The 27889-nt window shown below is 40.3% G+C and overlaps 1 protein-coding gene across 1 annotated transcript in view; it reads left to right on the top strand.

Moving 5' to 3' along the window:
- The first annotated feature begins 14823 nt into the window (after window positions 1-14823).
- The window catches only part of GFRAL (GDNF family receptor alpha like), a 170282-nt gene continuing 157216 nt past the window's right edge, over window positions 14824-27889 (top strand). Inside the window, exon 1 of the mRNA XM_073589139.1 lies at window positions 14824-14890. Coding sequence (XP_073445240.1) covers window positions 14869-14890 — 22 coding nt within the window. The 5' untranslated portion in view covers window positions 14824-14868. The remainder of the gene's footprint in view (window positions 14891-27889) is intronic.

Below are 27889 nucleotides of genomic sequence, written 5' to 3'. Positions count from 1 at the left end.
GTTCCTCTTCTTCACAGTTTCAACACACTGGCATTAGCTCCAGACTGAGGCTTTGAAAAATATTGACTCAGCAACAGCATTGACTCTCAAACGTGTCTCAACAACGCATTGCTCCTGCAGAGCTGATGCTACTAAGGCCCTTAAGCATGACTATCAGCAGATTAAAGATTTACTTAAACAGATTGTTGATGACTTTGAAGAAAAAAGCTGCGTACAGTGTGAAACAGAAGGACTGTTAAGACAAATGAATCAGCTTGAAATTGGTATCAACACCACCTTCTGGAATGATAGCCTGCAAAGTACAGATGCTACTAGTAAAAATCTACAACGCGCAAAACTCAATCTAAACACTGCTCTGGCGTCACTGACCAGCTTAAAAAACTATATGGCTTCAAAGCGTGACTCCTTCAAAATTTATGAGAAGCAAGGCGAAGAGCTGTCTGGTTCATCTGAGTATGTTCAGACAATAATTTCACACAGGCGCCGAAACGTGTGTCTCAATCCATTCGATTATGGTCATACGAAAGAAGTACAACTCAGAACTTCTGAAAAATACAGAACAGAAACTTTCTTGCCTATCACTGATCAGTTTATCACTTCTCTTGACCAACTTTTTCAAGCATATAAAGATATATCAAGCAAATTTAGCTTTTTTAGCCATCTGAAAGAACTGTCTTCAGACGAGCTTAAAACCACAGCAAAGTAACTCGTCAGGTCTAATTCAGATGTCTTGGACATTACATTTATTGGTGAATTGTGTCAGTTTGTAACATTTGCCAATTTATTCACAGACGTGGAGCCAAAAGATATCAGCACTGAAATTTTCATGTACAAGCTTATCATGGATAAAGGTGTGCAGGACACTTTCCAAAATTTTGAGATAGCTCTAAGGATATATCTAATTTTCATGGTAACAAACTGCAGTGGTGAGCGCTCCTTCTCAAAACTCAAATTAGTTGAAAACCGATTAAGGACATCCATGAAGCAGGAACAACTTGTAAATTTGGTTATCATGAGCATCAACTCAGATATACTGCGTGAATTGGACTTTAGAGACATCAGTAGTGATTTTGCAGCACGAAAATCAAGGAAAGTGCCTGGATTGTAAGAAATGAATGATTTTACCTGAATTACTCTGCATAAATGATTTTTGTAAATAAACTTGCGTTTCTTTCATTTTGTGTTTTTTCATTACATATTTGCAACACCTTGAAAAATGGACCTCCCTCCAAAATGGACCCCGGGCCACCCACCTCTTAAATCCTGCCCTGATCACACATGAAAGAGACCCAGTGCAAAATATACACATTTACAATTTTTTGGGCCTGTCGATGAGGCCTGTATAACATTGACTAGATGCTGCAAACAATTTCAAAGTGAGATGTCCCCTACTGTATTACGATAGTAACAGAAGAATTTTTTGGGGCCTTTCGATAAGGCCTATATAACATTGACTAGATGCTACAAACAATTTCAAGCTGAAATGTCCCCTTCTATATTTGGTTAGTAACATAAACTAAATTTTTTTAGTGTATAATCTAGAAGATTGTCCGTGACGCTGGAACGCCCTCTTTCCTACAGTTGCTGCTGGTAAGATGCAGGTTTGCAGGAGAAATATGGCCAACGTGTCATTACATTAACTGATCAGGAAAAGGGCCATAACGATGGCGGGAATGGGAACTTACAACAGGATCAATAACAGGAAGGCTATGGGAAGTACGAGATCCAGGATCCAACCTACAACGATTACTCATTTACCTAACACCATTTACCAGAGAGTGTTTGATGCTCGCCAGAAGATAGGTGTAACAGATGCGTGTTTCACGTTAGGTATAAAAGATTCCAGTGAGAAATTGAATGTCAAAGATGCACATAATCTAGAAGATAACTCAAAACAATTTCAAACTCAGATCTCGGCTGCTCGATCATATTTGTAAAAATAATAAAATTAATTAATTTTAATATGCAACAGCTCTGCATACAGAACAATTTCAGCGGCACTAAATGAAAAGGTTTGATATTGCGGGCTGTATTAAATTTATCAACAGAAAAAATAAATATTTCAATTTGCTTGAGGTCTGCAGACAACTTCATATCACATCTACAAAATGACAACGTGGAATACGGCGGGCTATATCACATTCAGCAACAGAAAAAAATTATAATTTTTTTCATGCGCTTTAGGTATGCAGTCAGGTTCATATCACCACCACAGCATGACAATGTGGGATGTAGTGGCATGGTGGCTCAGTGGTTAGCCCTGCAGTGCTGGGGTCCTGGGTTCAAATCCACCAAGGACAACATCTGCAAGAAGTTTGCATGTTCTCCCCTTGTTTATGTGGGTTTCCTCCCACATTCCAAAGACATACTGATAGAAAACTTAGATTGTGAGCCCCATCGGGGACAGTGCCAATAATGTCTGTAAAGCACTGTGGAATTAATAGCACTATATAAATGAGTAAAATAAATAAATATGGTGGGATGTATCACACTCAGCAACAGAAAAAAATCATTTATTTTTTTAATGCGCGTTAGGTCTGCAAACAGGTTTATATCACTGCCTCAACATGACAATGTGGGTTACGGCGGGCTGTATCACATTTAGCAACAGAAAAAAAAATATTTTTTTAATGTGCCTTAGGTCTGCAGAGAGTTTCTTATCACCACAGCACTAAATGACAAGGTGGGATACAGCAGACTGTTTCACATTTAGCTAGTGAAAAAATATAATTTAGAATGCTATACTCGTGCATGGAGCACAACAGAAGAAGTGCACAACACACTTGTAGGACATATGCCTGCTGGCTTTGTCTGTGGACCTCAGTAATGGCCAAAAAAAGTGCTGGAAGGTAAATTTTACAGCCACACTGGACAGTAGCTTGCTACACTATCTGACTGATATACAACTAACTAGCTAAAATCTGGCTGATAACAGTGCCAGTATCAGGAGCAGCCTCTCTGCACTGTTACAGTGTCAGAATGGTGCTAAAACAAGATGTCTGCTATTTATATGTGGAGGGAAATGTGATATAAGCAGTTAATGGCACAAGCCATTGTGTCAATACATTGAGGGTGCTTCCTGCCCCCTGATTGGCTAGCCACAATGTGGACACATAAAGTTAGGAAAAAAAATGACTGTTTGCAAGAACGCCATGGCTCTGAGCTCTACGAATACCCCCTTATCAAACACGTGCCAAACGCTCATGAAACACCACTATTGTCATTGCTAAAGTGCTGAAAATACTTTTGTGGCAATGCAAATGTTTTCCCGCACTTTTACCGCATGTTACCAATTTTTTCAGATTTTATAAAATTTTGCTCGTGTTTCCAATCACGAATCCAAATGTGCCATATTCATGCCCAATTTATGTTTGGTGGTCATTTTCCCAACAAATTCGCTCATCACTAATCAGGAACTCTCCAAATGTGACATTACGCCCACAGACCATTCCAACAAAGTCTGCGTTCCAAAACATCACTCATTCCTTTCCAAGCCCTGCCATGCACCCAAACAGTAGTTTTCCACTACCTATGGAGTGTTGATGTATTCAGGAGAAATTGAAAAACAAATTTTGGGGTCCATTTTCTCCATGTGCTCAGTGTGAACTTGCTTTCATCTGTGAAGAGCACAGGGCACCAGTGGTGAATTTGGCAATTCTGGTGTTCTGTGGCAAACGTCAAGCATCCTGCATGGTGTTGGACTGTGAGCACAACCCCCATCTGTGGAAGTCAGGCACTCAGACCATCCTCATGGAGTTGGTTTCTAACCATTTGTGCAGACACATGCATATTTGTGGCCTTCTGGAGGTCATTTTGCAGGGCTCTGGAAGTGCTCCTCCTGTTCCTCCATGCACAAATGTGTAGGTAGCAGTCCTGCTGCTTGGTTGTTGCTCTCCTACGGCCCTCTCCATGTCTCCTGGTGTACTAGCCTGTCTCCTGGTAGTGCCTCCAGCCTCTGGATAATACGCTGACAGACACAGCAAACCTTGCGACAGCTCACATTGATGTGCCATCCTGGATGAGCTGCACTACCTGAGCCACTTGTCTGGGTTGTAGAGTCCGTCTCATGCTACCACGAGTGTGAAAGCACAATCAATATTCAAAAGTGACCAAAACATCAGCCAGAAAGCATTGGTACTGAGATGTGGTCTGTGGTCCCCACTTGCAGAACCACTCCTTTATTGAGTGTGCCTTGATAACTGCCAATAATTTCCATCTGTTGTCTATTCCATTTGCACAACAGCGTGTGAAATTGATTGTCAATCAGTGTTGCTTCATAAGTGGACAGCTTGATTTCACAGAAGTTTGATTTACTTGGAGTTATATTCTGTTGTTTAAGTGTTCCCTTTATTTTTTGAGCAGTGTATTTCAGAGATTCACATGGAAACCATGGTGCAAGTGCTCAGCGCAGTGCTCAGGATAAATATGTGCTGAGCCTTACTGCAATCTGGGAGTCAGATTGAAAAAATGGGTGAAAAATTGATTTTATTTACAGCATTTTTTATACCTTTTCTCCTGCGGTATAAGTGATTATTCGACTTTATTCTTCAGGTCAGTGCGATTACAGTGATACCAGATGTATATCTGTTTTTTATGTTTGGCTGCTGTAGCTCACTAAAAATGCTTTTTGCTATTGCAAAAATAGTTTTTGAATCACCATTTTTTGAGAGCTATAATTTTTCAACATTTTGGTCCACAAAGTCATGTGAAGGCTTGGTTTTTGCAGACAAGTTGATGTTTTTATTGATATCATTTTCAGACACATGACATTTTTAGATCACTTTCTATACCAATTTTTGGGAGGCAGAATGAACAAAAATCATCAATTCAGGAATTTTTTTTGGGGGAGGAGGTTATGTTGTTCCGCGTGTGGTAAAATTGATAAGGCAGTTTTACTCTTCGACTTAGTAAGATCACAGTGATACCACATTTATATCTTTTTTATGTTTTGGCACTTTTACACAATAAAAACTATTTTATAGAAAAAATAATTATTTTTGCATTGCTTTATCTGAGAGCTATAGCTTTATTATTTTTCCACTGATAGAGCTGAGTGGCAGACAAGATGACGTTTTCAGCGGTACCATGTTTATTTATATCTGTCTTTTTTATTGCATTTTAGTCCGCTTTTTGTTCATCTGTTTGATGATTAAGCATTGTTTTTACCTTGTTTTTTATTTATATTGTAATGGTGTTCACTAACGGGGTTAACTAGCAGGACAGTTTTATAGGTTGGGTCGTTCCGGATGCGGTGATGCCAAATATGTGTGCTACGGTATCACGAGACCGCTACGTCATCAAAGGTCATTGTCGCAAGGCATTGCTGGGAACGGGACTTGCCGGGAGCATCGCTGAGGCCTGGGGATGCTGCGAGGGATGCCGGAAGGTGAGAATAACACGATTTTTTTATTTTTTTAATTATTTTAAGCTTTATATCTTTTTACTACTGATGCTGCATAGGCAGCCTCAATAGTAAAAAGTTGGTCACACTAGTCAAACACTATGTTTGACAAGTGTGACCAACCTGTCAAGCAGGTTTCCAAGCGATGCTACAGATCGCATGGAAAATGCTAGTATTCTGCAAGCAAATTACGCTTTCAAAACGCTAGTTTTTCATGGGAGTTACTCGTGCGGATTTCTCACGTATTTCCTGTGGCAGGGAGTTGCAGAATTGCCACGGAAATGTTCGCTAGAATTCCGGACGTGTGCACATAGCCTATATGGTCAAATCAATGGTGTGCTCAAAAGTACATTTCGTCCCACAAAAAAAAGCCCTCAAATGGACATATTTATGGAAAAATGAAAATGTTATGGCTCTGGGAAGAGGGGGAGCAAAAAGCGAAAACTCAAAAATGGAAAATCACAAGGTCGTGAAGGGGTTAAAGTGCTTAAAAGCTAGACTCCAGTGGTGGATGCAGAAAGCTGTAAGCAAAAGAAATTAATATCTTATAAGCGGAAGATTGCAAAAGTGCTTGTTTTTAGAAGTACTAGCCAACAGTAAATTCTGCGAAGATCAAAATAACCCTTAAATCACAATAAACAATTCATTTTTAAAAAATCAACTACTGTACATCATTGGCTTCCAGGTTCCTATTTTGTTAAATAAATCCTTAAGCCATCAATTATCACTGTCCGACAATTAACATGTGCATTCAAGTCCTTATCTACGCTTTTGTGTATCTGATGCAAGATTTTCTCCGCCCTGGTGCTCTTTGTCAGATGTATCCTTTTACTATTTACAGAAAAAAAATGTGTTCCATGTGTTCTAGGAAGCATAATCAGCAAGGGAACTGTAGTTTTTTTTCCACTGGATACATAAAACTAATTGATCAAAGTAGGTTATAGTGTTAATATATATTTTTACATAATTGGCCATTGATAGATATGGTGCTAGAATACCAGCATTCTACATATTCTCAGAAAAAAATTCTACTTACAAAAGGTAAAGCATTAAAAAGGATGTACAGTGTGTATAAAAATAAAAACTTTATTGTTACATGTCATAAAAGAAAACGATAACAAGCAGAGTGAGTCTCTCAGAGACAAGAGACAAAATAACACTGGGAAAAGACAATGAAGAAAACAATAGATGACATTGTATAATATAAAAGCAGTGAACCAATGTATATATGTATAGGCAAAAAAAATAATGATAAAATATACCAATTAGAAAAGGATATGTACAGTGCAGAGATATTAGAAGTTAGATTAACTAATGAGTTAGCAAAATAGGGCACTATTTAACCCCTGACAGACCACTATTGTTTTTCATCCCCTTCTCTCAAAACTATTTTCCCTTCAACATTCAAAATTAATGTAGAGGAGCCCCATTGATTTATTTGGGGTTCGCCTACTTTCTCTTTCATGTTTATTTTTAGAACAGAAGAGAAAGTTCTCCATGTCGGACTTTCATTTCCATTCCAAGAAGAAATAACAAACCAAGATCATATGGACCCCATATAAATCAATGGGGCTCCTCTACTTCAGTGTGAAACAGGAATGACAAGGATGCTTATCTGTTCTGTTGGTCTATATGGAACAGACAAATGGGAAACATAAGTACATGAGAAGAGAGCCTTAACATGGTCACTCTGTGCGCATGGAATAAAAATGTTCTCAGTAGCACGTTTACAAAGGATGATCTGCTGCCGAGAACAATGATATTTAATTAAGCTTGAAGGGAATCTATCATCACATTTAATCTATCTAAACTATTAATATGGGCATACATAGTAACATAGTAACATAGTTATTAAGGTTGAAGGGAGACTAAGTCCATCTAGTTCAACCCATATCCTATCCTAACTTGCCCTAACATGTTGATCCAGAGGAAGGCAAAAAAACCCATGTGGCAACAGTAAGCTTCACATTGGGGAAAAAAATTCCTTCCCGACTCCACATACGGCAATCAGACTAGCTCCCTGGATCAACACAATATTAAGGAGACTAGTGTATATACCCTGTAATATTATACTTTTCAAGAAAGGCATCCAGTCCCTTCTTAAATTTTAGTAGTGAATCACTCATTACAACATCATATGGCAGAGAGTTCCATAGTCTCACTGCTCTTACAGTAAAGAATCCGCATCTGTGAGTATGCTTAATATGGGCATAGAGGTTGTAGACTGCTGAAAAAAGTCATACCTGTGTTTCTCATATCAGATGGCTTGTTGTTGAGAAGTCATCTTTTATTACTTTATGTAAATTACCTCTTCCAGGTAATGGGGAGCATATTGCCCAGAAGATAACGTTGCCTATGCACTTCATCTCATATATCTCACCTCCCATCAGAGTCAATATGCCCCTGTGACATTGGGCGCTCAAAAGGAAATCTCACAAATGGACATTACTGTTCTCTTTTTTCCTCCACAGCCTTCCATACTATGGGCACAGGTATCAAGTGTCTTCTGTGCTGGTGCCTAGTCTTCTGAGAGTGATTAGACTCATGCGCCAAGAACACTGGCAACAGCACCTGCACAGAAGGCACTTGATGTTTTTGCCCACAGAAGACTGGGAGTGGGGAGGAAAGAAGAGACCAGTAATGCGCATGTGTGAGATTTGCTTTCGAGCAGCTGACTTCACAGGCACAGAGTGATTCTGAGGAAAGGAGAAAGAAAAACATCGGGAGGTGCACAGGGACATTACAGGGTGAATTTACCTCATTGGGGAAGATGTGCCCTTGTTAGGGCAGGAGCTATGGGAACCCCTTGTCTTGCCAGTATGACCGGGGCATAACAGGCTTTTCCTGCAATCAAGCTTTATACAGTTGTGGCCAAAAGTATTGACACCCCTGCAATTCTGACAGATAACACTCAGTTTCTCCTGAAAATGATTGCAAACACAAATTCTTTGGTATTATTATCTTCATTTAATTTGTCTTAAATGAAAAAAACACAAAAATAATTGTCCTAAAGCCAAATTGGATATAATTCCACACCAAACATAAAAAAGAGGGTGGACAAAAGTATTGGCACTGTTCGAAAAATCATGTGATGCTTCTCTAATTTGTGTAATTAACAGCACCTGTAACTTACCTGTGGCACCTAACAGGTGTTGGCAATAACTAAATCACACTTGCAGCCAGTAGACATGGCTTAAAGTTGACTCAACCTCTGTCCTGTGTCCTTGTGTGTACCACATTGAGCATGGAGAAAAGAAAGAAGACCAAAGAACTGTCTGAGGACTTGAGAAACCAAATTGTGAGGAAGCATGAGCAATCTCAAGGCTACAAGTCCATCTCCAAAGACCTGAATGTTCCTGTGTCTACCGTGCACAGTGTCATCAAGAAGTTTAAAGCCCATGGCACTGTGGCTACCCTCCCTAGATGTGGACGGAAAAGAAAAATTGACAAGAGATTTCAACGCAAGATTATGCGGATGTTGGATAAAGAACCTCGACTAACATCCAAACAAGTTCAAGCTGCCCTGCAGTCCGAGGGTACGACAGTGTCAACCCGTACTATCCGTCGGCGTCTGAATGAAAAGGGACTGTATGGTAGGAGACCCAGGAAGACGCCACTTCTTACCCCGAGACATAAAAAAGCCAGGCTGGAGTTTGCCAAAACTTTCCTGAAAAAGCCTAAAACGTTTTGGAAGAATGTTCTCTGGTCAGATGAGACAAAAGTAGAGCTTTTTGGGCAAAGGCATCAACATAGAGTTTACAGGAGAAAAAAGAGGCATTCAAAGAAAAGAACACGGTTCCTACAGTCAAACATGGTGGAGGTTCCCTGATGTTTTGGGGTTGCTTTGCTGCCTCTGGCACTAGACTGCTTGACCGTGTGCATGGCATTATGAAGTCTGAAGACTACTAACAAATTTTGCAGCATAATGTAGGGCCCAGTGTTAGAAAGCTGGGTCTCCCTCAGAGGTCATGGGTCTTCCAGCAGGACAATGACCCAAAACACACTTCAAAAAGCACTAGAAAATGGTTTGAGAGAAAGCACTGGAGACTTCTAAGGTGGCCAGCAATGAGTCCAGACCTGAATCCCATAGAACACCTGTGGAGAGATCTAAAAATGGCAGTTTGGAGAAGGCACCCTTCAAATATCAGGGACCTGGGGCAGCTTGCCAAAGAAGAATGGTCTAAAATTCCAGCAGAGCATTGTAAGAAACTCATTGATGGTTACCGGAAGCGGTTGGTCGCAGTTATTTTGGCTAAAGGTTGTGCAACCAAGTATTAGGCTGAGGGTGCCAATACTTTTGTCTGGCCCATTTTTGGAGTTTTGTTTGAAATGATCAATGTTTTGCTTTTTGCTTCATTCTCTTTTGTGTTTTTTCATTTAAGACAAATTAAATGAAGATAATAATACCAAAGAATTTGTGTTTGCAATCATTTTCAGGAAGAAACTGAGTATTATCTGACAGAATTGCAGGGTTGTCAATACTTTTGGCCACAACTGTATGTGGACTGGTGTGGATAGGATTTATGCTCTTTATGATGAACTTCCCCATGGATGCACCAAAAAAGGGTTATTTATTTCATTCTTGTCAGTTATCATTACAGTTGCCTAATTGTGTATTTGAGACCTGATCACTGTTGGATCTTTTACAGTGCTGCCTGCAGTTAGATAAAGTGAAACAGAATAGCATATTTTTTCATGCTTTTCTTACCCTACAGTGATACTTTGTGTTCCAATAATACAGTAGGTAAGATTTATTGCCTGTAAATATAGGTAATATTTTAGTGTACTGTTAAACTGTAAAGTGCTGCGGAATATGTTGGCGCTATATAAATAAAGATTATTATTATACCTTTTTTATAATTTGTTATGAGACTTTGCAAGGGTTTATTCATTGAAAGTTATGTTTTACTAGACACTCACATTTTGCTTGCTCTATAGAATAAATGCATTCATACATCATTAAAACGATTTATCTGATAGTGAGATCCCTGTGACTCAGTGCAGGTCTCATACTGATCCTATGTGCGGATCAGACTGGGTCATTCAAGTCTATGGGTATTTGTTAGACACAGATGCAGATCAGAAGGCCCCACATTTGCTTACATTTTCATCAAGAATTTGTTGCTAAGAGAAAAACATGAGTAAAAACGTGATATTACAAAGGTTTTTTATTGGCTTAGAAACAAGGACACTTTTAGGGTACCGTCACATGTAGCGACTCACCAGTGATCCCGACAATGATATCAACATGTCAGGATCGCTGGTGAGTCGCTACATGATCGCTGGTGAGCTGTCAAACAGACAGCTTCACAGCGATCAGCACCAGCGATGCTGAGCGCCCGGCATCGCTGTGTACTTTAGTTACTAGCACGCTGATGCAGGGAACTGGTAACTAAGGTACACATCGGGTTTCTATGTGACGTGCGTCACTTAGAAACGCGATGTGTACCTTAGTTACCAGCTCCCTGCGTCAGCGCGCTGGTAACTAAGGTAGATAGAGGCTTTCTAAGCACAGCGCCGTGCTTAGAAGCCTTGCATTTACCTTAGTTACCAGCTGATAGCTGGTCTCCCACCTGTCACACACAGCGATGCGAGCTGGCCAGCGGGAGACCAGCGATCAAAGAAATGTCCAGGGCTTTCCAAGAGCGATCAGCAATACCGGTGGGGGGCCTGTCACTGATCGCTGTCACACACAGTGATCTCGCTGGTGGGATCGCTGTTGAGTCACAAAACTTGTGACTCAGCAGCGATCTCGCTAGCGAGTTCGCCATGTGTGACGGGGCCTTTACACACAAAAGCAATTAGGTTTCTCTTGGATTTTAACACTTACAATGGATGTGTAAATTTAGTCTTAGGACTCATGGAGAAGAGTTTAAATCGGTCACGTGCTTGTCAGAGTTTTGATCAGATCGCATGCAGGTAGCACACTGATCAATGTTATGCAATAATGTTATGAAACAGTCTTTTCTCAGACCAACTGTCTATTAGAAAAACATTGCAGCATGCACTTCTTTCATATCAAGTCTCAGATCAGACTCACACATTTAAGTCTATCGGTGCCACAAAAAAATATTTGATCCCACACCGAATGTCCAAGTGGCGTCTGATTTTTATGGATGGATTTCTGTTATAAACTTAGTAAACTGTCTGTGATCATGCACATGTTTTAAAGTAGTTGTATAAAAATGGATTGCACACGAACATAAAAAAAGGTCACACTGATTAAAATTTAATGAAAATTAGAAAAACAATTATCATTTTTCCGGATGAAACCAAGATGATTTCATACATTCATCTTCAGGCACCCTTAGATTGTCAGCCGAACCCAGTGATACCTGTGAGCTTGGCCAACATTAATCTGGTGTTGGTGTGTTTAACTACTAAAGTGTATGGGTACTTTTAGTCTGATATAGCAGTAGGGGGCATCATGACTAAGGGGTACTTCACACATAGCGAGATTGTTAGCGAGATCTCTGAAACATCACAGATTTTGTGACGCAACAGCGACCTCGCCAGTGATCTCGCTATGTGTGACAAATAGCGTCGACCAGCCCCCAGCTGCGATATCGCTGATCATGCTCGAGTGTCCAAAGCCATTTTTTGATCGTTGGTGTCCAGCATACATCGCTGTGTTTGACACCATAACATTGACGAGCGACCTCGTTGGCGACTCAGAATTCACGTCTATGGAGGTCTGAGTCGTCAGAATAGCTGCTGTGTGACAAGGTCCCAACGACCGCCGAGGTCGTTATACGGATCGCCGTATCGTTGTTGCGTCATTGAGTAGATCTGCCTGCTTGACAGCTTTCTAGCGACGATGTAGCGACGCACCAGTGATCCTTACCAGGTCGTATCATGGTCGGGATCGCTGGAGTGTCACTATGTGTAACGGTACCTTTAGAGTGCCTAGAGCAGCAGGAACAACAAATATAGCCCTGAATAGAAATCTATGTGAATAGATAAATAAAATCTAATAAATAATAGAAAACATAAAGAAGTAAAATAATAAACAAAATTGACATCTATTTAGTTATTTCTTAAAATATAAGGAGTTTGTGAAAAGCTTAGCAGTTGTAACCAATATTTCATTACTATTTCTACCAAGCTGATCACAAATCAGTCTTTTTTATTTTATGGAAAATCTTACTTGTATTAGGTACCTGTTTTTATTGCCACATTATCATATTGCTGAATTGTACTGTTGTTTGTTGCAATCATTACACCGATAAGTTAATTAAATTCATTAAATGTGTTAACAACAACACTGAAAATGCCTTATACTGCCTCTAGCATAAACTTCGTTGGGGCTTTTACAATTTGATTATTCTAAAAGTAATTCTTCACTGGCTTGTATTCAATTACACCCAACGCAAACAGAGGATTTGTTCAAAACTGATGTGGACATGTGTATTTGTAGTGCCTGTGATGCCTTCACTTGGAGCTTAGGAAGCCAATACTCTTTCAACATTTATAATAAATGAAATCTTGAAATTACTTGGAAAACCTATATCATATTGAACTTCTCCTGGTTCTTCAAGAAACAGTACAGTCTCTGTGTTTAGAAGAATTTCGGATAATAACTAATAATTATAAATATGTCCTTCCTTATGTTTCTACTTAGCCCAGCATATCCTGAGATAACCAACTTTGAAATAAAACCTGATTTAGCAAAACGCCTTCTAGAGTGCGATATATGTCTGTTTGTGGCCAGTCAGTGGTTGTTATTTGCATTTCATCTTCTCCAGGGTTATGTTTGAAGGTTGCAATAATATATTGTGTTTGTATTTTAGGAAATTCAATCAATAAATACATTTGTGGAAAGGAAAGAATCTGAAAGTATGTGTAGGAAAAGCTCTTTATTATAAAGCTCTTATTTATCTGACTGCTAAGAAAATATACTATTTTCTTATCATATGTCAGCTACAATTCCCTTTCTTAAAAAGTTTATCCAGGACGTAAATGGATTCGCATGTCCAAGATCCTATAAGCAGTATATGTAATAATAATATTAGCAATTATCCCCAATTAGAGATGTAGTATAGCTTTACTGATTTGATATATCATTTACCTATCACTTACCCAGGTACAGGCATTGCAAGACCTTAGGTATAAGGAAAAAGATTTTCCAGCTCACCGTTTCTGCATCTTGTTAATGTCTGGAGCATGGACCAGCTGTGTCAGGGCGTGAGGAATCCAAATGAAATAAAATGTCCAGCTCAACAGCATAGTGAGAAGCAATTTTTTATTCACACAGACACATTCCAGGAAGATGATAAAACATCAGCAGGTTACAGATTGTCGAATCGATGCGTTTCTGGAGACCAAGCTCCCTTAATCATGAATATGATAAAGGGAGCTTGGTCTCCAGAAACGTGTCGATCCAACAATCTGTAACCTGTCATGCTGATGTTTATCCTCTTCTTGGAATGTGTCTGTGTGAATAAAAAATTGCTTCTCACGACGCTGTTGAGCAAGACCTTAGGTATCCATGGTTACGACCACTAACATCTAACTGACTAAATAATGACCGTGGATGCAAGTGACAGCAAGCTTTGCACATGGGATAGGCAACGTAGCAAATCAGAACTATACTACATTTCTAATTGGAAGTATTTGCTAATATTTTTATCATTATTACACCTACTACATATTGAGATAGGATATTTTAGCTGGGAATACCCCTTTAAGTATTGATGAACTATTCTATTCACTGGAATGTAAGATAAAGATTAGTACTTGGTAGTGGCCACTAAGCAATGTATGCGGCTGCTCTGTTTCTCCACATACTTTTACTATTTCCACTCCAGTAAGTGCAGTTTTCAGCTGATTGTGATGATACTAGGTGTCAAACCCACATTAATCTCATAATGATGACCTATCCTGCCTGCTAACAAACCTTGAGTCCTGGACAATCTCTTTCATAAAATTATAAATAATGGTTGGCATAATTTGAATATTGGTTTGCCTCTTTTCTTTCCAGAGGGCACAGTTAAAAAGGAACACTGTTCCCAAACCCTCCATCACATTACTCAAAAATAAAAAAAACATGAAATGAGTCAATTGTTAGTAGTAAATGACTCTTTGAAAGGAATCTTTAACATCACATCACGTACATTTATATAGGGCTGTACAACACGTAGCTGCATGTATCTATTAGAGGTTTTCTTTTTTTATCGAATCACGATAAAGACGATTAGTTCTAAGCGCTCTGTGATACATTCGTAGCTTCTCCCTCATCTATCTGTCACTAGTAATGTAACAAACTATCCAAAAGCAAATCCTCCCTATCGGTTTCAAATTGGAACACTAGACATACATGACAAACTACTAATGACAGGCGAATAGCTCAAGGTCCTGTGGGCTGGAGCTGTTCTGTAAGAGTAGTGCTGAAATCCCAGCTGATGGTTATTTGCTCGCGCTCATTAGATCCATGCACTTCAGTAACTCTGGATTCACTCTTTACTGCAATGAAGTACATCTGGTTCACAGGTAACAGAGCCGTGTATATTTTACATGGATGAAACATATCATTTTAAAGGATGAGAGTTTAAGTTGTTCTATGTATAAATGCTATTTACCATTTTTAGGATGGTTTTATCGCAGGATAACTTAATTTATTGCATTTCACTTGTTTTTACTTTAACTTACGTGTAATCTAAACATTTAAGCAATCGCCATGAAGTTAAATCATATTAGTTTTCCTGGTTACTTTTATTTTACATTCAGAGAATTATGTATTACTTATTACTAATTTTCTGTTTCTCCTGCATGTCCAAAGCACTATTTATTTTGGCAGCTTATGAAGCCAGAGGAGTATGCCCTAACAGGTGCTCTTTCAGCTCCTGAGTGCATTGCCTGCTATTATTCTCCAGCTGATAAACCACTATTGAACAAGTATATTTAGACCATCACACGGCGATAGTTTAAGCTCTGCAAATACAAAGGCTTGATGGACAAATACAAGCAACGACAAATGATGTATATTAATTGTTAGATTCTAAGAACATATACAACACACTATAGAGAAAAAAAATGTATATATAATCAACTAGTTTGACTCATTTGTAGATTGTTCATATATTTTTAGTCTACTAGCTTTATATCCCCTAAAGATAAATTCTCTGTGCATTACGACTTCAAAGTTACGACCATTAGTGATAATAATCCCCACTAATTATGTTGCTGTCACACATTATCGTTATGACTGTGCATAGAATTGTCATGTAAAAATAGTATAAATGTCTAAAACTGTAATAATTTGGATGCAGGACTGCAAAAACATATGAATATATTAAATATTTAATAACTCAAAACTAGACAGTGAGGCTACGTACGACTTTGTGTATGTTTTAATGTAAATTAAAATTACTGCATATTTTTGTCAGAGAACTTCTGTACATGTGCATATAAATGACAAATAATAATTTTGTAGGTTAGGCTCACATTGCGTTTCTGCATTATCTTCAGAGGACGCTTTTTTTTAAATATCTGCCATCGACTCCTATTGGAAAAAACACATTTTTTTATTTTAATCACTTATATAGCACCATTAATTCAACAGCACTTTACAGATATCATTAACACAATCAAAATTCCAGTATGTGTTTGGAATGCAGGTGGAAACTAGCATACCCGTAGGAAACCCATGCAGACAAAGGGAAAACAACAAACTTCTTGATGGGATTTGAACCCAGAACCCCAGCGCTGCAAGGCTAAAGTGCCATCCACTGAGCAACCATGCTGTGCTACACATACAGTGGGTACGGAAAATATTCAGGCCCTTTTAAATTTTTCACTCTTTGTTTCATTGCAGCTATTTGGTAAATTCAAAAAAGTTCATTTTTTTCTCATTAATGTACACTCTGCACCCCATATTGACTGACAAAAAAACAGAAATGTAGACATTTTTGCAAATTTATAAAAAAATTAAAAACTGAAATATCACATGGTCATAAGTATTCAGACCCTTTGCTCAGTATTGAGTAGAAGCACTCTTTTGAGCTAGTACAGCCATGAGTCTTCTTGGGAATGATGCAACAAGTTTTTCACAACTGGATTTTGGAATCATCTGCCATTCTTCCTTGCAGATCCTCTCCGGTTCCATCAAGTTGGATGGTGAATGTTGGTGGACAGCCATTTTCAGGTCTCTCCAGAGATGCTCAATTGGGTTTAGGTCAGGGCTCTGGCTGGGCCAGTCAAGAATGGTCACAGAGTTGTTCTAATGCAACTCTTTTGTTATTATAGCTGTGTGCTTAGGGTCACTCTCTTGTTGGAAGGTGACCTTCGGCTAAGTCTGAGGTCCAGATCACTCTGGAAGAGGTTTTCATCCAGGATATCTCTGTACTTGGCCACATTCATTTTTCCTTCAATTGTAACCAGTCATCATGTCCCTACAGCTGAAAAACACCCCTAGAGCATGATGCTGTCACCATCATGTTTCACTGTTGGGATTGTATTGGGCAGGCGATGAGCTGTGCCTGGTTTTCTCCACACATACCGCTTAGATTTATAACCAAAAAGTTATATCTTTGTCTCATTGAACCAAAGAATCTTATCTCTTATAGCCTGGGAGACTTTTATGTGTTTTTTTAGCAAATTCTATGTGGGCTTTCATATGTCTTGCACTGAGGAGAGGCTTCCGTTGGGCCACTGTGCAATAAAGGCCCGAATGGTGGAGGGCTGCAGTGATAGTTGACTTTGTGGAACTGGAACTTTCTCCTTTCTCCCTACTGCATCTGTGGAGCTCAGCCACCGTGATATTGAAGTTCTTCTTTACCTCTCTCACCAAGGCTCTTCTCCCATGATTGCTCAGTTTGGTTGGACAGCCAGGTATAGGAAGACTTCTGGTGGTCCCAAACTTCTTCCATTTAAGGATTATGGAGGACACTGTGCTCTTTGGAACTTTGAGTACTGCAGAAATTCTTTTGTAACTTTGGCCAGATCTGTGCCTTGCCACAATTTTGTCTCTGAGCTCCTTGGCCAGTTCCTTTGACCTCATGATTCTCATTTGGTCTGACATGCACTGTGAGCTGTGAGATCTTATATAGATAGGTGTGTGCCTTTACAAATCAAATCCTATCAGTTTAATGAAACACAACTGGACTCCAATGAAGGAGTAGAACCATCTCAAGGAGGATCACAAGTAAATGGACAGCATGTGAATTAAATATGACTGTCTGAGCAAAGGGTCTGAACACTTATGACCATGTGATATTTCAGTTTTTCATTTTTAATAAATTTGAAAACATTTCTACATTTCTGTTTTTTCAGTCAAGATGGGGTGAAGGAGTGTACAATAATAAGACAAAAAATAACTTTTTTGAATTTACCAAATGGCTGCAACGAAACTAAGAGTGAAAAATGTAAAGGGTTCTGAATGCTTTCTGTACCCACTGTACATATACCATACAATAATATATAGAGGTATTGAAAAGCATAGTTAACTGTAAATTTTAAGTGAGTTAAGATAACTGAATGGCATCATATACCAATCATATTCACTCCATGTGCATGTCTCTTAATGATTCACACTAGAAGCTGACTCTGGATAACTATATCATATATCTAATAGTAGCAAGAGCTGATAGAAAAAATTGGCATTGTAAATATGAAATATATGTACTACTATTAATAGAAAATCACCATACTGCCAGTTCCTGAACAAATATAAGACCAATCATCAATGCATAGCAACCAAGAAAGAGAGGGGCTAAGTAAAAAAATCAAATACTTTATTAATTGTATAAATAACTAATATCCTCAAATACATGACAAGGAGAAGACATGGATAACTTGCAGGCAAAAAACAGTCGGGGCACAGAAGGAGATGGAATAACAGTGATCATATATGAAATGCAGTGGTCATGGATATCCATTACAGCAAAATTATCATTGCATCAATGACTCACTGAATTAATAAAAAACCTAAGGACCTTAATCAACAGTCCCAATGGTCTGGTGTGCATGAGCAAGTACAGTAGTATAGCAGAGTTGTAAATCTTGCTGTCAATGCAGAATAGAGTAGGCATATATCTAATAGGGACATTGTGTAGGCAGTATAGAATATTATCATTGTGAAAATGCAAATTGCATCCTGTTCCACAACTATTTTTCTATTAGTTATGACTTAACCCCTTCACGACCCATGACGCCTAGGTAGGCGTCATGAAAAGTCGTGCCCAAACGACCTATGATACCTACGTAGGAGTCATGCTATAAATAGCCCCCCTGTGGGTCGGGTGACCGGGGTCACTGAAAGGTCACCCGACCCGCACACAGAGGACACTCTACAGTTAATCCAAGGGGGTGTGGCTTAGCCCCCACATGCCTACGATCGCTCTGATTGGCTGTTAAAAGTGAAACAGCCAATCAGAGCGATTTGTAATATTTCACCAATGAAATTTGGTGAAATATTAAAATCCAGCCATGGCCGATGCTGCAATAGCATCGGACATGGCTGGACACCGACACCCGACACCCCCCACACCGACTGGCAGGGCCGATCGGCCCCCGCCACCGATGGACGGCGGCAATCGGTCGCCGCCATCATCATCTGCTCCCCCTCCCCTTCCTATCGCTCCCTCCCACCTTCCGATCCCCCCAGGACCTCCGATGGTGCTCCCGGTGTCCCGCCGTGGCTCCCGGCGTCCCGCCGTCCGGATCATGGGCGCCGCCATGTTGCAAAATGGGCACATGCGCAGTGCGCCTGCCATTGTCCAAGATGGCGGCGCCCATGAATTTGCCGGCTGCCTGCTCATTTTTCATTTTGATCACTGTGACACACTCTTACAGTGATCAAAATGAAAAAAAATTAAATACACCCCCCTTTTATCACCCCCATAGCCAGGCGCAAATAATAAAATAAAAAAAATATATTTTTTTCCATTTAGGGTTCGAACTAGGGTTAGGGTTGGAATTAGGGTTAGGGTTGGAATTAGGGTTATAGATAGGGTTAGGGTTAGAAATAGGGTTAGGGCTAGAATTAGGGTTAGGGTTGGAATTAGGGTTAGGGTTGGAATTAGGGTTGGAATTAGGGTTAGGGTTGGAATTAGGGTTAGGGCTGGAATTAGGGTTAGGGCTAGAATTAGGGTTAGGGCTGGAATTAGGGTTAGGGGTGGGTTGGGATTAGGGTTAGGCTTGTAGTTAGGGTTAGAGTTGGGATTAGGGTTAGGGGTGTGTTGGCATTAGGGTTGTGGTTAGGGTTATTATTTGGGTTGGGTTAGGGTTAGGGGTGTGTTGGGGTTAGAGTTGGAGTTAGAATTGAGGGGTTTCCACTGTTTAGGCACATCACGGGGTCTCCGAACGCAACATGGCGCCACGATTTATTCCAGTCAATTTTGCGTTCAAAATGTCAAACAGCACTCTCTCCATTCCGAGCCCCGACGTGTTCCCGAACAGTTGTTTACCCCCACATATGGAGTATCAGCGTACTCAGGACAAACTGGACAACTACTTTTGGGGTCCAATTTCTCCTGTTACCATTGTGAAAATAAAAAATTGTGGGCTAAAAAATCATTTTTTGAGGAAAAAAAAATATTTTTTATTTTCACAGTTCTGCGTTATAAACTTCTGTGAAGCACTTGGGGGTTCAAAGTGCTCACCACACATCTAGATAAGTTCCTTGGGTGGTCTAGTTTCCAAAATGGGGTCACTTGTGGGGGGTTTCCACTGTTTAGGCACATCAGAGGCTCTGCAAACGTAACATGACGCCTGCAGACCATTCCATCAAGTCAGTATTTCAAAACGTCACTACTTCCCTTCCGAGCCCCGACGTGTGCCCAAACAGTGGTCGCTCCCCACACATTGGGTACCCGCGTACTCAGGACAAACTGTACAACAACTTTTGGGGACTAATTTCTCCTGTTACCTTTGTGAAAATAAAAAATTGCAGGCTAAAAAATCATTTTTTGAGGAAAAAAAAATATTTTTTATTTTCACAGTTCTGCGTTGTAAACTTCTGTGAAGCACTTGGGGGTTCAAAGTGTTCACCACACATCTAGATAAGTTCCTTGGGTGGTCTAGTTTCCAAAATGGGGTCACTTGTGGGGGGTTTCCACTGTTTAGGCACATCAGAGGCTCTGCAAACGTAACATGACGCCCGCAGACCATTCCATCAAGTCAGTATTTCAAAACGTCACTACTTCCCTTCTGAGCCCCAACGTGTGCCCAAACAGTGGTCCCTCCCCACATATTGGGTACCAGCGTACTCAGGACAAACTGGACAACAACTTTTGGTGTCCAATTTCTCCTGTTACTATTGTGAAAATAAAAATTAGCGGGATAAAAAATCATTTTTTGAGGAAAAAAAAATATTTTTATTTTCACAGCTCTGCGTTATACACTTCTGTAAAGCACCTGGGGGTTTAAAGTGCTCACTATGCATCTAGATAACTTCCTTAGGGGGTCTAGTTTCCAAAATGTGGTGATTTGTGGGGAAGCTCCAAAGTGTAGGCAGACAGGGCCTCTCCAAAAACGACATGGTGTCCGCTAATGATTGGAGCTAATTTTCCATTCAAAAAGTCAAATGGCGCTCCTTCCCTTCTGAGCCCTGCCGTGCACCAAAACAGTGGTTTTCCCCCACATATGGGGTGCCAGCATACTCAGGACAAACTGAACAGCAAATTTAGGGGTCCAATTTATCCTGTTACCCTTGTGAAAATAAAAAATAGCGGACTAAAAAATCATTTTTGAGGAAAAAAAATGATTTTTTATTTTCATAGCTCTGCGTTTATAAACTTCTGTGAAGCACTTGGGGGTTCAAAGTGCTCACTACACATCTAGATAAGCTCCTTGGGGGTCTAGTTTCCAAAATGGGGTCACTTGTGGGGGGTTTCTACTGTTTAGGCACATCAGGGGCTCCACAAACGCAACATGATGCCCGCAGAACATCCCATCAGTCTGCATTCCAAAATCACGCACCTTCACTTCTGGGCTCTCCTATGCGCCCAAACAGTGGTTTCCCCTGACATATGGGGTATCGGTGTACTCAGGACAAATTACACAACAACTTTTGTGGTCCAATTTCTCCTGTTAGCCTTGTGAAAATAAAAAAATAGCGGGCTAAAAAATCATTTTTGAGGAAAAAAAATTATTTTTTTATTTTCACTGCTCTGCATCATAAACTTCTGTGAAGCACTTGGGGGTTCAAAGTGTTCACCACACATCTAGATAAGTTCCTTGGGTGGTCTAGTTTCCAAAATGGGGTCACTTGTGGGGGAGCTCCAATGTTTAGGTACACAGGGGCTCTCCAAACACGACATGGTGTCCACTAACGATTGGAGCTAATTTTCCATTCAAAAAGTCAAATGATGCTCCTTCCCTTCGGGACCCTGCCGTGTGCCCAAACAGTGGTTTATGACCACATATGAGGTATCGGTGTACTCAGGAGAAATTGTTCAACAAATTTTAGGATCCATTTTATCCCATTGCCCATGTGAAAATGAAAAAACTGAGGCTAAAATAAAATTTTTGTGAAAAAAAAGTCCTTTTTTTTACGGCTCAATTTGTGAAGCACCTGGCGGTTCAAAGTGCTCACTATGCATCTAGATAAGTTCCTTGGAGGGTCTAGTTTCCAAAATGGGGTCACTTGTGGGGGAGCTCCAATGTTTAGGCGCACAGGGACTCTCCAAACGCGACGTGGCAACCGCTAAATATTCCAGCATATTTTCCATTCAAAAAGTCAAATGGCGCTCCTTCCCTTCTGAGCCCTGCCGTGCGCCCAAACAGTGGTTTATGACCACATATGAGGTATCAGTGTACTCAGGAGAAATTGCCCAACAAATTTTAGGATCCATTTTATCCTGTTGCCCATGTGAAAATGAAAAAATTGATGCTAAAAGAAAATTTTTGTTGGAAAAATTAAAATGTTCATTTTTTCCTTCCATATTGCTTTAGTTGCTGTGAAGCACCTGAAGGGTTAATAATCTTTTTGAATGTAGTTTTGAGTAGCGTGAGGGGTGCAGTTTTTAGAATGGTGTCACTTTTTGGTATTTTCTGCCATATAGACCCCTCAAAGTGACTTCAAATGTGAGGTGGTCCCTAAAAAAATGGTTTTGTAAATTTTGTTGTAAAAATGAGAAATCGCTGGTCAACTTTTAACCCTTATAACTTCCCAACAAAAAAAAATTTTGTTTCCAAAATTGTGCTGATGTAAAGTAGACATGTGGGAAATGTTATTTATTAACTATTTTGTGTCACATATCTCTCTGGTTTAGTGGAATAAAAATTCAAAATGTGAAAATTGCGAAATTTTCAAAATTTTTGCCAAATTTCCATTTTATTCACAAATAAATGCAAACATTATCAACCTAAGTTTACCACTAACATGAAGCCCAATATGTCACAAAAAAACAGTCTCAGAATTGCTAGGATCCGTTGAAGTGTTCCTGAGTTTTTACCTCATAAAGGGACACTGGTCAATATTGCCAAAAATGACCAGGTCATTAAAGTCAAAATAGGCTGGGTCATGAAGGGGTTAAAAGGAACCTATCGTGATTCTGGCTGCTCAAACTACGGACAATATGAATCAGAGTCTGGATGCACAATTGCAGCAAGATATATTATTCTTTAACTCTTCAGTTTTGCAAGGAAAAATATACTTTGCAGATCTAGCTGGCTACCAGCCTACTCGAGCTGTGCCTGGTTTTCTCCACACATACCGCTTAGATTTATAACCAAAAAGTTATATCTTTGTCTCATTGAACCAAAGAATCTTATCTCTTATAGCCTGGGAGACTTTTATGTGTTTTTTTAGCAAATTCTATGTGGGCTTTCATATGTCTTGCACTGAGGAGAGGCTTCCGTTGGGCCACTGTGCAATAAAGGCCCGAATGGTGGAGGGCTGCAGTGATAGTTGACTTTGTGGAACTGGAACTTTCTCCTTTCTCCCTACTGCATCTGTGGAGCTCAGCCACCGTGATATTGAAGTTCTTCTTTACCTCTCTCACCAAGGCTCTTCTCCCATGATTGCTCAGTTTGGTTGGACAGCCAGGTATAGGAAGACTTCTGGTGGTCCCAAACTTCTTCCATTTAAGGATTATGGAGGACACTGTGCTCTTTGGAACTTTGAGTACTGCAGAAATTCTTTTGTAACTTTGGCCAGATCTGTGCCTTGCCACAATTTTGTCTCTGAGCTCCTTGGCCAGTTCCTTTGACCTCATGATTCTCATTTGGTCTGACATGCACTGTGAGCTGTGAGATCTTATATAGATAGGTGTGTGCCTTTACAAATCAAATCCTATCAGTTTAATGAAACACAACTGGACTCCAATGAAGGAGTAGAACCATCTCAAGGAGGATCACAAGTAAATGGACAGCATGTGAATTAAATATGACTGTCTGAGCAAAGGGTCTGAACACTTATGACCATGTGATATTTCAGTTTTTCATTTTTAATAAATTTGAAAACATTTCTACATTTCTGTTTTTTCAGTCAAGATGGGGTGCAGAGTGTACAATAATAAGACAAAAAATAACTTTTTTGAATTTACCAAATGGCTGCAACGAAACTAAGAGTGAAAAATGTAAAGGGTTCTGAATGCTTTCTGTACCCACTGTACATATACCATACAATAATATCTAGAGGTATTGAAAAGCATAGTTAACTGTAAATTTTAAGTGAGTTAAGATAACTGAATGGCATCATATACCAATCATATTCACTCCATGTGCATGTCTCTTAATGATTCACACTAGAAGCTGACTCTGGATAACTATATCATATATCTAATAGTAGCAAGAGCTGATAGAAAAAATTGGCATTGTAAATATGAAATATATGTACTACTATTAATAGAAAATCACCATACTGCCAGTTCCTGAACAAATATAAGACCAATCATCAATGCATAGCAACCAAGAAAGAGAGGGGCTAAGTAAAAAAATCAAATACTTTATTAATTGTATAAATAACTAATATCCTCAAATACATGACAAGGAGAAGACATGGATAACTTGCAGGCAAAAAACAGTCGGGGCACAGAAGGAGATGGAATAACAGTGATCATATATGAAATGCAGTGGTCATGGATATCCATTACAGCAAAATTATCATTGCATCAATGACTCACTGAATTAATAAAAAACCTAAGGACCTTAATCAACAGTCCCAATGGTCTGGTGTGCATGAGAAAGTACAGTAGTATAGCAGAGTTGTAAATCTTGCTGTCAATGCAGAATAGAGTAGGCATATATCTAATAGGGACATTGTGTAGGCAGTATAGAATATTATCATTGTGAAAATGCAAATTGCATCCTGTTCCACAACTATTTTTCTATTAGTTATGACTTAACCCCTTCACGACCCATGACGCCTAGGTAGGCGTCATGAAAAGTCGTGCCCAAACGACCTATGATACCTACGTAGGAGTCATGCTATAAATAGCCCCCCTGTGGGTCGGGTGACCGGGGTCACTGAAAGGTCACCCGACCCGCACACAGAGGACACTCTACAGTTAATCCAAGGGGGTGTGGCTTAGCCCCCACATGCCTACGATCGCTCTGATTGGCTGTTAAAAGCAAAACAGCCAATCAGAGCGATTTGTAATATTTCACCAATGAAATTTGGTGAAATATTAAAATCCAGCCATGGCCGATGCTGCAATAGCATCGGACATGGCTGGACACCGACACCCGACACCCCCCACACCGACTGGCAGGGCCGATCGGCCCCCGCCACCGATGGACGGCGGCAATCGGTCGCCGCCATCATCATCTGCTCCCCCTCCCCTTCCTATCGCTCCCTCCCACCTTCCGATCCCCCCAGGACCTCCGATGGTGCTCCCGGTGTCCCGCCGTGGCTCCCGGCGTCCCGCCGTCCGGATCATGGGCGCCGCCATGTTGCAAAATGGGCACATGCGCAGTGCGCCTGCCATTGTCCAAGATGGCGGCGCCCATGAATTTGCCGGCTGCCTGCTCATTTTTCATTTTGATCACTGTGACACACTCTTACAGTGATCAAAATGAAAAAAAAATTAAATACACCCCCCTTTTATCACCCCCATAGCCAGGCGCAAATAATAAAATAAAAAAAAATATTTTTTTCCATTTAGGGTTCGAACTAGGGTTAGGGTTGGAATTAGGGTTAGGGTTGGAATTAGGGTTATAGATAGGGTTAGGGTTAGAAATAGGGTTAGGGCTAGAATTAGGGTTAGGGTTGGAATTAGGGTTAGGGTTGGAATTAGGGTTGGAATTAGGGTTAGGGTTGGAATTAGGGTTAGGGCTGGAATTAGGGTTAGGGCTAGAATTAGGGTTAGGGCTGGAATTAGGGTTAGGGGTGGGTTGGGATTAGGGTTAGGCTTGTAGTTAGGGTTAGAGTTGGGATTAGGGTTAGGGGTGTGTTGGCATTAGGGTTGTGGTTAGGGTTATTATTTGGGTTGGGTTAGGGTTAGGGGTGTGTTGGGGTTAGAGTTGGAGTTAGAATTGAGGGGTTTCCACTGTTTAGGCACATCACGGGGTCTCCGAACGCAACATGGCGCCACGATTTATTCCAGTCAATTTTGCGTTCAAAATGTCAAACAGCACTCTCTCCATTCCGAGCCCCGACGTGTTCCCAAACAGTTGTTTACCCCCACATATGGAGTATCAGCGTACTCAGGACAAACTGGACAACTACTTTTGGGGTCCAATTTCTCCTGTTACCATTGTGAAAATAAAAAATTGTGGGCTAAAAAATCATTTTTTGAGGAAAAAAAAATATTTTTTATTTTCACAGTTCTGCGTTATAAACTTCTGTGAAGCACTTGGGGGTTCAAAGTGCTCACCACACATCTAGATAAGTTCCTTGGGTGGTCTAGTTTCCAAAATGGGGTCACTTGTGGGGGGTTTCCACTGTTTAGGCACATCAGAGGCTCTGCAAACGTAACATGACGCCTGCAGACCATTCCATCAAGTCAGTATTTCAAAACGTCACTACTTCCCTTCCGAGCCCCGACGTGTGCCCAAACAGTGGTCGCTCCCCACACATTGGGTACCCGCGTACTCAGGACAAACTGTACAACAACTTTTGGGGACTAATTTCTCCTGTTACCTTTGTGAAAATAAAAAATTGCAGGCTAAAAAATCATTTTTTGAGGAAAAAAAAATATTTTTTATTTTCACAGTTCTGCGTTGTAAACTTCTGTGAAGCACTTGGGGGTTCAAAGTGTTCACCACACATCTAGATAAGTTCCTTGGGTGGTCTAGTTTCCAAAATGGGGTCACTTGTGGGGGGTTTCCACTGTTTAGGCACATCAGAGGCTCTGCAAACGTAACATGACGCCCGCAGACCATTCCATCAAGTCAGTATTTCAAAACGTCACTACTTCCCTTCTGAGCCCCAACGTGTGCCCAAACAGTGGTCCCTCCCCACATATTGGGTACCAGCGTACTCAGGACAAACTGGACAACAACTTTTGGTGTCCAATTTCTCCTGTTACTATTGTGAAAATAAAAATTAGCGGGATAAAAAATCATTTTTTGAGGAAAAAAAAATATTTTTATTTTCACAGCTCTGCGTTATACACTTCTGTAAAGCACCTGGGGGTTTAAAGTGCTCACTATGCATCTAGATAACTTCCTTAGGGGGTCTAGTTTCCAAAATGTGGTGATTTGTGGGGAAGCTCCAAAGTGTAGGCAGACAGGGCCTCTCCAAAAACGACATGGTGTCCGCTAATGATTGGAGCTAATTTTCCATTCAAAAAGTCAAATGGCGCTCCTTCCCTTCTGAGCCCTGCCGTGCACCAAAACAGTGGTTTTCCCCCACATATGGGGTGCCAGCATACTCAGGACAAACTGAACAGCAAATTTAGGGGTCCAATTTATCCTGTTACCCTTGTGAAAATAAAAAATAGCGGACTAAAAAATCATTTTTGAGGAAAAAAAATGATTTTTTATTTTCATAGCTCTGCGTTTATAAACTTCTGTGAAGCACTTGGGGGTTCAAAGTGCTCACTACACATCTAGATAAGCTCCTTGGGGGTCTAGTTTCCAAAATGGGGTCACTTGTGGGGGGTTTCTACTGTTTAGGCACATCAGGGGCTCCACAAACGCAACATGATGCCCGCAGAACATCCCATCAGTCTGCATTCCAAAATCACGCACCTTCACTTCTGGGCTCTCCTATGCGCCCAAACAGTGGTTTCCCCTGACATATGGGGTATCGGTGTACTCAGGACAAATTACACAACAACTTTTGTGGTCCAATTTCTCCTGTTAGCCTTGTGAAAATAAAAAAATAGCGGGCTAAAAAATCATTTTTGAGGAAAAAAAATTATTTTTTTATTTTCACTGCTCTGCGTCATAAACTTCTGTGAAGCACTTGGGGGTTCAAAGTGTTCACCACACATCTAGATAAGTTCCTTGGGTGGTCTAGTTTCCAAAATGGGGTCACTTGTGGGGGAGCTCCAATGTTTAGGTACACAGGGGCTCTCCAAACACGACATGGTGTCCACTAACGATTGGAGCTAATTTTCCATTCAAAAAGTCAAATGATGCTCCTTCCCTTCGGGACCC

This window comes from Dendrobates tinctorius, unplaced genomic scaffold (assembly GCF_039654945.1).
Source record: "Dendrobates tinctorius isolate UK_male_01 unplaced genomic scaffold, ASM3965494v1 ptg000107l, whole genome shotgun sequence".
Lineage (NCBI taxonomy): Eukaryota > Metazoa > Chordata > Amphibia > Anura > Dendrobatidae > Dendrobates > Dendrobates tinctorius.
The sequence above is the reverse complement of the archived record's forward strand: the minus strand, read 5'-3'. Positions and strand labels throughout refer to the sequence as shown.